Source organism: Galeopterus variegatus, unplaced genomic scaffold, assembly GCF_000696425.1.
Source record: "Galeopterus variegatus unplaced genomic scaffold, G_variegatus-3.0.2 Scaffold245, whole genome shotgun sequence".
In the NCBI taxonomy this organism is placed as follows: Eukaryota; Metazoa; Chordata; class Mammalia; order Dermoptera; family Cynocephalidae; genus Galeopterus; species Galeopterus variegatus.
Genome location: NW_007726356.1, coordinates 663010 through 675158, shown reverse-complemented (window position 1 = coordinate 675158; position 12149 = coordinate 663010). Strand labels below are relative to the sequence as shown.

At 43.6% G+C, this 12149-nt stretch overlaps 1 protein-coding gene across 1 annotated transcript in view; it reads right to left on the bottom strand.

Annotated features, from left to right (window-relative positions):
* Positions 1-12149, bottom strand: part of MTHFD1L (methylenetetrahydrofolate dehydrogenase (NADP+ dependent) 1-like) — a 180215-nt gene that overhangs the window by 138522 nt on the left and 29544 nt on the right. Inside the window, exons 6-10 of the mRNA XM_008566485.1 lie at positions 11258-11394; positions 9695-9741; positions 5630-5737; positions 3876-3950; positions 1686-1788 (exon numbers count right to left, since the gene is read on the bottom strand). Coding sequence (XP_008564707.1) covers positions 1686-1788; positions 3876-3950; positions 5630-5737; positions 9695-9741; positions 11258-11394 — 470 coding nt within the window. The remainder of the gene's footprint in view (positions 1-1685; positions 1789-3875; positions 3951-5629; positions 5738-9694; positions 9742-11257; positions 11395-12149) is intronic.

Sequence of the window (12149 nt, the reverse complement as noted above, 5' to 3'; positions counted from 1 at the left end):
CTCAACAGTGAGCAAACCAGCCATCCCTATATAGGATCCGAACCCGTGGCCTTGGTGTTATCAGCACCGCACTCTACCGAGTGAGCCATGGGCCAGCCTATTACTTATTTTTAAATAAAAAAAATCCTTAAATTTTTCCAAGGAGATTTTAATTTAGTTTTGGGAGATAAAGACACACAAAAAAACTACATAATAAAACTGTTACGACGATGATGTCTCATGATCATTTGAACGGTACTTTCGAGTTTGGAAAGTACTCTCACATTTATTTCAGTGGAGCCTCCATGCAGAGGCTGGCATTATGACTCCATTTTAAAGATAAGGGAACTGAGTAAGTAGTTTGCCCAAATCTGTGCTTATAAATGGTAGAGCCTAGCCTTGGTCTCTGGTCTTTGTCTCTCCACCTCACGGTTTGTGGGAAAGCACCAAGTTCTTAATAGACTGGCTGAATGGGTCCAGGAGGGAGCTTCATAAAGAGTGAGACCTGGGCTGTATCTGGGAAGGCAGGACTGGCCTAGACAGGTAGCCAAGGCAGGATGATTGAGCAAGGGCTGGAAGAAGGATGAAGGAAGCCCTCCTGACTGGAAAACAGACAGGGAGCAAAGGGGCCTGAGGCCACATGGTGGTGGTCCTCAAGGCCAGCTATATAATAGCGACTATTGCACAAGCTGCAGGGGGGCAGACTGGAGGAAGTGACAGGACAACATCTCTGTTACTATCAACCTACAGAAGTGGAGGGATGGAAACGGAAGCAAGACAATCCATTAGAAGGCAACTGCTATACATCAGGCACCTGAAATGTCCCGAAAAGAGGGTAGAAATGGGAAAAATCTAGGAAGGATCAGGAATACATGCCACCTAACATTTCCGTAGCTCTTTAGGGTTTATAAAGTACGATTGCCACACTCCTGTGAAGTATCTATTATCATCTCCATTTCCATCTTCAAGAGACCGAGGCCCAGAACATATGTCACATGGTGACATGTGTCTCTGTCACATGGTCACATGATGAGACCGCAGCAGGGTGGGGACACATACTCAGGATTGCTGAGTCTACATCTGGTGCTTCTTCCCACTGTCCCACTCCATAGTGACTGACAGACACAAAGGGCAGTACAGGAGAAGGGAGGGGGTGTCACAGCCAAGAGGGAGGCACGGCAGTCCGGAGGAGTTCATTGTGCTGCATCTGAAGCATTAGAGTGACACCTAGTAAATGGCAGGAAGAACATACCAGGCGTGGAGAAAACATTCAGCACTGACAATACAAGTTCATAGCTGCTTAGAGCCAAAGGTGAGAAAGGAAGAAATCAGGATGGTGGGTAGAGAAGGCAGCAGAACAAAGAAGGGGAGACACAGGCTTAAAAAGTGTTTTAAATGCAGAGACAAGAGGCCAAGGGAGAGCAAGACAGAAGAGAAAACTGAGTACTTTTCCTTGGAAATTTGGAAGAGGTGGGAGTGGGTGGGATGGAGCCCATAGAGAGCAGCTGGTTTGTACAGGAGGCAATGATGAGGGAAGAGGACAAAAAAATAACTGTAACCGAAATAAATGGTGGGATTAGGAAGCACGGGCTGGGAAGACCATGGGAAGAAACAAATTGTGCATTTGTGAAGTTAATCCCAGAGCTTGAGCTTGAGCACGTTCTCCCAGCAGGGCAGTCAGCACGCTGTGCCTCCCCTGCTCCTACCTCTCTGCCATGTGATGGTGGAAGGGTCGATGTTGAGACGGGCGAATTGACACATTTCCTCTTCTGTCAACGTGCTTGGATCAGTCTTGTTTATTCCCAGTTTCTAATGATGAAGGAAAAACTGCAATAAGTTCAAGAAGGAATAGAAAGCAAAAGGTAACCAAAATTATCCCTTTTTAAATTTTCTCCATGATTAGTAAAGCCTTTTAAAAAACTAAACTGAACTTTGTGCACATTGTAGGTTAGGTCCAGTCATACAAATAAATTCCAAAGTCCAAATATCTTCTACAAGTGGAAGATGCTGAAAATTTGTAAAAGATCCTTAAAATGACAGATCTGCAAATATAGAGCAGCTGACGATGTACAATGGCCAGGGGCTCTCCAGGCTGCTCTACGTGGTCACCCTGTACTGCCCAGAAAGGTCATAAACTGCTGTCCATGTAACTGATGCTCCAGGTCACCAGTTCTTCTTTTCAAATAAAAACACCAATAATTCAAGTAAAGTTTATGTCATGTTTCAAAACAAGTTATTTCTAATTCAGGGAGGGGAAAAAAAACATTGAAACTATGAATGCATCTATTTCTGTAAAGAAAATATCCAAAGAAAGTGGATAATGAAGACATATAAAAAAAGAATCTGGAGGGCCAGCCCGGTGGCGCACTGGAGAGTGCGCCGCTTGGGAGCGCGGTAGCGCTCCCACCGAGGGTTCGGATCCCATATGGTGACCGGTTCCCGCTCACTGGCTGAGTGCGGCGCGGGCGCAGCACCGAGGGTTGCTGTCCCGTTGCCGGTCCCTGGTACGGGCGCAACACCGGGGGTCGCGATCCCATACCGGTCAGTAAAAAAGACAAAAAGGGAAAAAAAAAGAATCTGGGAAACAGAATCTGTACATATTATAGCTGCTGAGGATAGAATTACTAAGGGTTGCTGTCCCGTTGCCGGTCCCTGGTACGGGCGTAACACCGGGGGTCGCGATCCCGTACCGGTCAGTAAAAAAGACAAAAAGGGAAAAAAAAAAGAATCTGGGAAACAGAATCTGTACATATTATAGCTGCTGAGGATAGAATTACTCGTTACTCCCAACAAACTAAACTTGGTTCAGCAAGTGGGTGAATTTTTAAAACCATTTAATACCAACAGTGGCTGTAAATTCTACCATTAAGGTTTATTTCTCAGCCTCTGAAAAAGAGCAAGGGAAAGCACTGTAATTAGTAGGACATGATCAACAAACAGCATTAGAAAAAAGATAACATGCACAAGAATTACAACGGCTTTCACAGGTACAACTGTAGTATATTGCTGCAACAAAAACCAAGGTAGATGAATTTTCAAAGCCTATCTTATTTCTCTAGAAATATGACAAATTTTATAAAAATACTTCTCTTTATGGGCCGGCCCGGTGGCGCACTGGAGAGTGCGCCGCTTGGGAGTGCGGCGGCGCTCCCGCCGAGGGTTCGGATCCCATATAGAGACTGGTCCGCTCACTGGTTGAGCGCGGTGCGGGCCTGACACCGAGGGTTGCGATCCCGTTGCCGGTCAGTAAAAAAAGACAAAAAAAAAAAACAGGAAAAAAAACCCAACTTCTCTTTAGAAAGAGTAGGACTTACAAAAATTCTAATTTCTTAGTTGGCGAGGGTACTCATAGATTAGCAAGGCTGTCCTCTCATTTCCTAGATGAAGAAACTGAGCTCTAAAAAGACTGATTAATTTGTCCATTTGGCTCTTTGCTGTAGGATCCAGGTTTCAAGCTTCTAATACCACATTGTTCTGTTACTTTAGAGTTTAACACCCAAAAGAGTATTTGAAAACCAAAATCAAGTTAAGTTGAAAATTTCTGGCTTTGGGCCGGCCCGGTGGCACACTGGATAAGTGCGCCACTTAGGAAGCGCAGCAGCGCTCCCGCCCGAGGGTTCGGATCCCACATACAGACCGGTTCCCGCTCACTGGCTGAGCAAGGCGCGGGAGCAGCACCGAGGGTTGCAATCCCATTGCCGGTCCCCGGTCCGGTACGGGGGCAACACTGAGGGTTGCGATCCGTTGCAGGGTTGCGATCCATTGCCGGACACGGAAAAAGACAAAAGACAAAAAAAAAAAAAAAAAAAAAAAAAAAGAAAATTTCTGGCTTTCACATCTTTCTGATGTGTTTCTAGGATATTTTCTTTTTAAAGAACCTCTAATTGGAATCTTACTTTTAGCCGAGCAAGTTGAATTTCTGAAAATTCTCTGACACCATTCACTAAAGGAACCAGCCGATTATACAGAGCCTAAAAAACAAGACAAAAGTAAAACTTTCAAAAAGGGCCATTGGTGAACTTGGGCAATTCACAGTATGTGAGAAAGTTCACTACATTTATAACCAAACTATGTGATATTGTGAAAAATATATTTAGTCTTTGTCCCATCTCCTGACATACAACTCTTAAAGTCCTTAGAATCTCCAAGGTGGTAAAAGTCTTTTCATACACTAATGAGGGCTGGCAGCCCTTAAGTAGCTTCAGGATGGGGGCTGGCCACAGGCAAGACCAAGGTGGGACTTTGAGTCCCACCCCCCAACCTTTGGGGAGGGGAGAGAGGCTGAGGGGTAAGTTGATCACCAGTGGCCAATTACTTAATCAATCATGCCTATGTAATGAAGCTTCCATAAAAACCCAAGAGGCCTGGGTTTGGAGAGCTTTCGGATATCTGAACACATGGAGGTTCCTAGAGGGTGGCACCCGGGGAGGGCATGGGAGCTCTGAGCCCCCGTACCTCGCCTTACACATCTCTTCATCTGTATCCTTTGTAATATCCTCTGTAATAAACCAGTAAATGTAAGTACGTTTTCCCCTGAGTTCTGTGAGCTGCTCAGGCAAACTAATTAAACCCAAGGGGGTGGTCGTGGGGATCCTGATTTATAGCTGGTTGGTCAGAAGTTCCAGAGGCCTGGACTTGCAACTGGCATCTGAAGTGGGGGCAGTCTTGGGAAGCCCTCAACCTGTGAGATCTGACAACAACTCAGGTAGATAGTGTCAGAATTGAACTGGAGGACACCTAGCTGATGCCAGCTGCAGAATTGCTTGCTTACTTGCTGGCGGGGAGAAGTCCCCACACATTTGGTCACAGAAGTTGGTCTTCTGTGATGATTATGACTGTTGCTGAGAGAGTAAAGACAGTGTGCAATTTTCCCACACTCGCTCACTCACAGACCCTATTAAAATTTGGGGCCTAATATAAACAATATTGACTTAAATTCTATCATTTTAATAAAACTGACTAGATCTGAAATAACACACATTACAAAGAGCTTGCATAAATACATTTCTTGATCTATAGCTTACAACCATCAAATTAATATTCATGTGGATTCTGCTACAAAGACTCATTAGGGAATTACTTTAATTGAAAAAGTCAGGACCCTTGTTATAAAACATGCCAGAAAGTACCCCTTTTATCCATGTCCTGTGTCTGAGAAATTAGCAGCTGGTAGGTACTCTGTCCCCTTCGTTGTGTGATTTTCTTCTTAGTCTACATGCATGTGAAGCCCAGCAAGGGTCTTTGACCTCTTTAACAGCACATCTAGGATAGCTCCATGCAATATTCATCTTAAAAAGACTTCTGTTCAATCCCCTTAGCATAGACCATAGATTATACCTATGGCCAGAACAAAGAGAACTGGTTTACCAATTACCTTTAAAATGAAAGATTCATCTCAAAGAATATTTGGCTTAAAATATACAACATAATACAACTCTCCTATCAACTTGGCAGTGGTCATAAGCCCATTTGAGAATTTGACCAAAGTGTAGATCCGATCCTCAGGAGATAAGGATATATATAAAATTCACAAAATTTTGAGTAAAATTTCAGAGAGTTTACAGGATCCAAGAGTCTTCCCATGAATTCTTTAAGAATCAGGAATCCTAGGATAAGATGCCCAAAATGGCTAACAAGAAATCCTTCTCACCTTGTCTGTCTGGGTGTTCTCGTGCAAAATCCTTGTGTCAATAGCAGCAGCCAGCAAGTTATTGGCAGCAGTAATGGCGTGGATGTCCCCAGTCAAGTGAAGGTTGAACTGTGAATAAAATGGAACACCTTTCTATTTGTTTTAAACAACCATGGCAGTACTCAAGGACTGTCTGAATAAATAATATGCTAATTACATATTCTTATAATGAGCTGAATATAATGAGCTAAGACAGCCTAAATCAGAACATCAATGTCAAGGTCTTCCACTTGAGAAAAAAGAACTCTTGAGCAGACTCTCTCATTGCAAATTCTTCCATTCTCTGGTTAAGGGTGAAAGATTCTTCAATGACAGTTTTTTAAAATTTTGGTTTCCTTATTTTCCCTTACTTTACTTTTATGCATTGTTTTATTATTTAGAAAACAGTATCATGTCAAGCATACTTTGGAATGAGACAGGGCATAAAATAAACTAACAACAAACAGTAACAGAATATATTACAGAAAATTTGAGAAATAAATTATATCACCCTCACAACTCTTAATTCTATTTTCCTTCTAGTGTCATGTGCACACATGATTATTACTTATAGAATCTGAATACTTATAATTTGGAACCTTTTCTTTTTCTTTTTTTTTTTTTTGTCTTTTGTCTTTTTCCGTGTCCGGCAACAGATCGCAACCCTCAGTGTTGCCCCCGTACCGGACCGGGGACCGGCAACGGGATCGCAACCCTCGGTGTTGCTCCCGCGCCTCACTCAGCCAGTGAGCGGGAACCGGTCTGTATGTGGGATCCGAACCCTCGGACGGGAGCGCCGCCGCGCTTCCCAAGCGGCGCACTATCCAGTGCGCCACCGGGTCGGCCCAAATTTGGAACCTTTTCTAAAAACATTATTTTATAATAATTTTCTTCATGTATAGTTATATAGGGGCTATGTAAATGGGTAGATAGACAAAAATTTTCAGCCTCTTAAGCCTAGACATTTAAATCGTTTCCATATTTTTGCATTTGCAAAGAAGGCCACAATTATAAAAAATACATGCAAACAGCTCTTTGTTTTTTAAAAAATCAATTGCTAATGAGCAACATATTTCCAGGAGTGTTGCTATTGGGTTAAAAGACCTTGATAATATCACCAAATTGCTTTTTGAAAGGGATGAACTGTCACCTTGCAAAACACTGGATCAGTTACTTCAGACTAAAAAAAATACTTTAATAGTTGAAAAAGTGGTGTTTCGCTTTAAGTTGCATTTCTTTAATTTCTTGGAAGGTTAAACATTTATATTTTCTTGTTAAAATTTTATTTTGTAACATATATTTCTAATTTTCAATATTGTGATGATAACACTGTAACAGTTTATACCTTATCTTTTACACTTAATATTACTAGCATTTTCACTTCATTAAAGAGTCTTCAAAATATAATTAACTTGATATCCTATTATTAGACATTTAAGTTTCTCCCCCCAATTTTTTAAATGCTATAAGCTATGTGAAGATATGTAGTTTTAAAATGAAATCTTTGCATACACATCCAGTTTCTCCTTAGAATAAACTAAAAATGAATTTATTTGGGCCAAAAGGTATGAAAGTTTTAAAGGTATTTGATATATATTTCTAACTATCCAAAACAGTTTTATTGACATACACTTCCCAGTGGTTTATGAAAGTGTATTTCTATTCCTCTTTGACAAAATTTGGTATTAATACCATTTGGAAAATCCAACTCTACCAATTTGACAAGTAAAATGGTAACTGATAACTTAACGTGGATTTATTTGATTACTAGTGAAGATGAACATCCATTGGTTAGTTAATATTTCTTTTCGGCTATTTTACAATTGGAATACACATTTTTCTTTCCAGCTGACCGCGCTCCATCCCTCCCCCAGGTCTCATTCCCATCAAGGAATCTACTGGGTTGTTCAGTCCAGTACCCTGGATATCATCTTCCCTGAATCCTCCCCTCTTCTCACCCCCCACATCTAACCCTGCAAACATCACCAAACAAATCTTAAATTGTCATCTTTTTTCCACCCTTACTGCCACCACCCCGGGCCAAGCCACCGTCTTTCCCCTGGGCTACTTCCAGTCTCCTTACTGAACTCCTAGTGTCCACTCTTAGCCTCAACAGTCTATCCTTTGCACAGAAGCCAGAATGATTTGTGAACCCAACTGGCATCACATTATCTTGTCAATACCCTTTCAGTGGCTGACCATGACCTTCAAATAAAACCCTGCCTCTTAGCAACGAAAAGCAATAGCCTGGAAGAGCTGGCAGCTGCCCACTTCTCAGCCTTATCTCCCTCACTCTCCCTGGCCCGCTGGGCATTGGCCACGACGGTGTCCTCCAGTTCCCTGAATCAGCCAAGCCCTTTCGTGTCTCGGGGCTTTCCGACGAGCTGTCCCCTCCGCCTGGAATCCTTTCCCTCATTCTTTACAAGGCTGGCTCCTCACCCTGCAAGTCTTAGTATTCTCCCTTTCAGTTCCTCAGTCCATCTGGAGTTTATTCTAACATTTCCCCATAGGATTATTTATTAAGTTTCTTTCAGTGTGCATTGTCTGAGCATGGCACTCAGTCAACAAACATCCACTAAGTGTCAGGTACTGTGCTCAGAGCTGGGGATGCAGAGATGAAGATACCGCAGGTACTCACCTTCAAGGAACAAGTTGCCTGCTCAACCATCACAAGGTGGTTGCCCAATGCTGAGCCAGGCAGCTGATGCCCTGTAGCAGCAGGACACCAATGTCCTTTCCATATCTGCTGAGCAAATCCCGAGCGCTCCCCTGAGCGTGTTCCTTGCACCCCATCCCCCACCGGGCCTCCTGGCTCTGTGTCATCTGGGCTGTGAGGTGCTCGTCTCCACTCAGGAGGAGGCTTGGGGCAGCCCCTCAGCAAGGCCTTAGGCTACTATTTCTCACCCAACCCCACACCTAAAGTTTATCTGAATTTTCTCTTTAGCTTCCCTGATACTCAGGCCTCCATGGGTAAGCAGTTCTATTCCTTCAACAAAGTCAACAAATACTCCTAGTGAGTGCCTACTATGTGCAGGACACTCTGCTAAGTGCTGGGACCTGAAACGTCAAGAAAGGCCTCAGCTTTCCACAGCTGACTGAACCAGATGGCCGTAAACACAGAGTATAAGGGGAATTTGTGGGGTTAACAGAACCTTGAGAACAGCACCTAAGCTGGGCGGAGAGGGAAGAAAAAGAATGGAAGAACATTCCAGGCATGCAAAAAGTCCTGGAACCAAGAGAAAACAGGACAGGAGTCTGCAAGGAGCTTGATATGGTGGAAAGTGAGATGCAGGGGGAACCTGCAGGCTAGGACCTCCCCTGCAGTGCTGGAAAGCGAAGGGTAACTACTGAAATTATGAAACAGGAAAGCATCTTGTGCAGACCTGGGCTTAGGAAGATTGCTCAGGACCTGAACTAGGAGGCTGCTGCAGAGAGTAGCATGGAAGAGAACCTGCCGCTGGCTAGACACAGGGGCCAAGAAGAGGATATGCAGGAAGCAGAAGGAGGTCTTGGAGAAATGAGAATTGATAACATCACCTCTTTTTGCCCATTTTTTTCTGGAACTATTTTATTTTGGAGTCTTAATTGACAGAAGGAAGTGCCCAGTCTTCCTAAATTTTGGCAGTACAGCAGATAATCCATGGACACACAAGCCAACATCTTTTTTTCTAGAATGTTTGAGGCCAGATGGGTTTTGGGATTCAGAATTTTGGGGAATTTAGAAAGGTACTGTGATGTACATATAATTTATTTGTAAAACACCCCTATCATGGGCTAGGTTAGTTCCCATTAATCAAAACAATATTTCTACAGCAAAATATATGAATATTCACATCACATGGCATAAACAAAATCCATACGAAGCTCATAAAAGTCAACATCAGGTTTTGCCACCACAGGAGTGCTGCAAACATTTTTGGTGTTCAGAGCCTTTAGTACTTTGGGCTTGTGGATGTAGGACTGTGAGCCTATGTTTCTGGGAGCAGAGACAAAGGTGTCAGGAGGAAATCACAGTGATACACAACATGCATCTCTTCATGATCTTACCTCTTCCATGGGAATGACCTGGGCGTAGCCACCACCCGCAGCTCCTCCTAAACAATAGAGCAAGCGACATTTGAAAGAAGTCACCAAGTATAGCTACATAGGATACACAGAGCCCTAGAGACACAGTTCCCCAAACCCAACAGCTCCAGGGACAGAGCTCCCCAAACCCAACAGCATCTATACCCAAGATGAAAGAACAGGAAGTGAGTGACACTAACTGTTCTGTCCAAGCGGAAGAGGAGGAAAACAACAAAAAAAAGTCACACTATACCCAACTATATACATTTTAAGGACTTCCATTTCTTTGTTTAAAAAACAAATGTAAAAATAATACAGCAAATGTTATTACTGTAAAACGTATATCAGGATACAAGATTATATGAATTTATTATTAGGTCTATGTGGCTACGCTTTATCTAAATCATACATGCACCGAAGTATCAAAATCTTTGTTAAAAAAAACCTGATAAACACCCTATATAAATTATAAACAAATTATAAACTTTAGTCAACTTATTTCAGATAACAGTATATAAGAACTGCCATGCTGCTTATCCCTTAAAATGTTAGTTATCATATTAAAAAGGCTTGTCTTTCCTAAAACAATAATGATACCATCCACATGCACATCATTTTACAGTTTATCTTGTTTTTTATATGCTATTTCATTTGATCCTTATAACAACCCGGTGAGCCTGGAAGTATAACCCTTTTTACACTTTCACAGATGCAGCTCAGAGATATTATGACTGACTAAAGGTCACATAGCAGTAAGAGACTCAGCCATGAATAAAACCCTGGCCTTCTCTCTCCAAGTCTAGTGTCCACTCCACTGCATAATGTATGACGCTCTATGAGTTATCAGTATTTAATGAGTTAGGAGTTATTAATATTCGTAACAGTAACATAAACATAATACTGTTAAGAAGCACAAAGTGCCAAGAACAAACCGTAATTGCAGCAATAAACGCTATTGTAAAGTAAGCTAAGGAATGATTTCACAATAAATCAATGAAGAAAGACTAATGAACGTGAAGGTGCCAGATTCCAGCCCAACCTCAGCCAAAGAGGAATTTCATCACAGCTCTCCATCCACAGCCAGTCCATCTCCAGAGAGCTCCTCAGGCCCCACACAGCCGCTCTAACGAGCTGAGACTTAGGGGCCAACCTATGGGGTCTCTGTTTAGCAGAAAGACCTTTCACCATGGATGGGATGATAAAACACCAATAGGAATGGCAGAGTTTCAAGACCACTTGGCAAAGAAGGTACTGATGAAACAAGACTCCATTCGGGGTGGGAGTCCTGAGCAACAGAGCCAAGGAAGAGGCTTCTTGGGGGGCTCCACTAAAGCTCCCACCCCCCAGCTTCCTCTGTTATCTTTGTGAACAGGAGGACTGATTTGGGATGACTGCTATGTATTGAGTGTTCAGGAGGTGGGGGTACGGGGTGTGCGATGAAATGTACCAGTTCCTCTGAAAAAGTAACTCCATATCTGTTGATGTGCTTTTAAAGCTTTTCTCCCCAAGATTTTGCTCTGGAAAATACACTAGTTGTTCAAGTACCTTTCACTCCAAAAGTCGGTCCCTGGGAAGGCTGCCTCAGACAGGCAAAAGAATTGACGTTCAGGTGCGCGGTCAGTGCCTGCACGAGCCCAATTGTGACCGTACTCTTCCCTTCTCCAAGAGGCGTGGGTGTGATCCTGATTTGGGGAGGGAAAAGTGAATTTAACAGTGTTTCCTAGTCAACCTATGCAGAACCAACCTAAGATACCAGAACCAAATTAGAGGATGCTGGTAGAGAATGTACCACAGCTGGTAGCACCCTGCGCTCCTGAGCCAGGGCAGTGGGGGGCTGAGGGTCTCAGTCACACCCCCTGACTTCTGCAACCAGCCCAGCAACGACCACAGAGCCACCACAGGAAGCATCCCAGACCTGAGCTAGGGCAGTTGGGGGTGAGGGCATCAGCCACACCACCCTGACATCTGCATCCAGCCCAGTGATGACCCAGCTACTGCTGGAAGCCCCCTTGTCTCCCCTGGCAGAATGGGGAGTGGCCATGGACCTCAATCACGCTCCCCCTCCTTCTCCCTTCCCCCCCACTCCCCCTCCCACCCTTAACTGCTCCACAACAACATATTAGAATGAGGTATGGAGCTGGGAGAAGGCAAACCCAGCTGCAACTAGGCAAGCTGCCACCACCACCCCAGAGGCCCCGAGGCATGAGGCCAGAGGAAGCTGAACCCAGCCGCAACCAGGTAAAGAGCACACCAAAAACACCATTTTCACAGGGGTAGCCCACCAGAGCCACTGCAATTGCAATGGCTGCTGTAAAAGTGGCTAGTCTCTATAGCAGCAGTCACAGCCACCGTGCGGATGGCACACCAGACTCTCAACTGCATTGACACAAGGAGAGGCACCAGTGGAGACCAAAAAAAAAAAAAAAAAAAAAAAAAA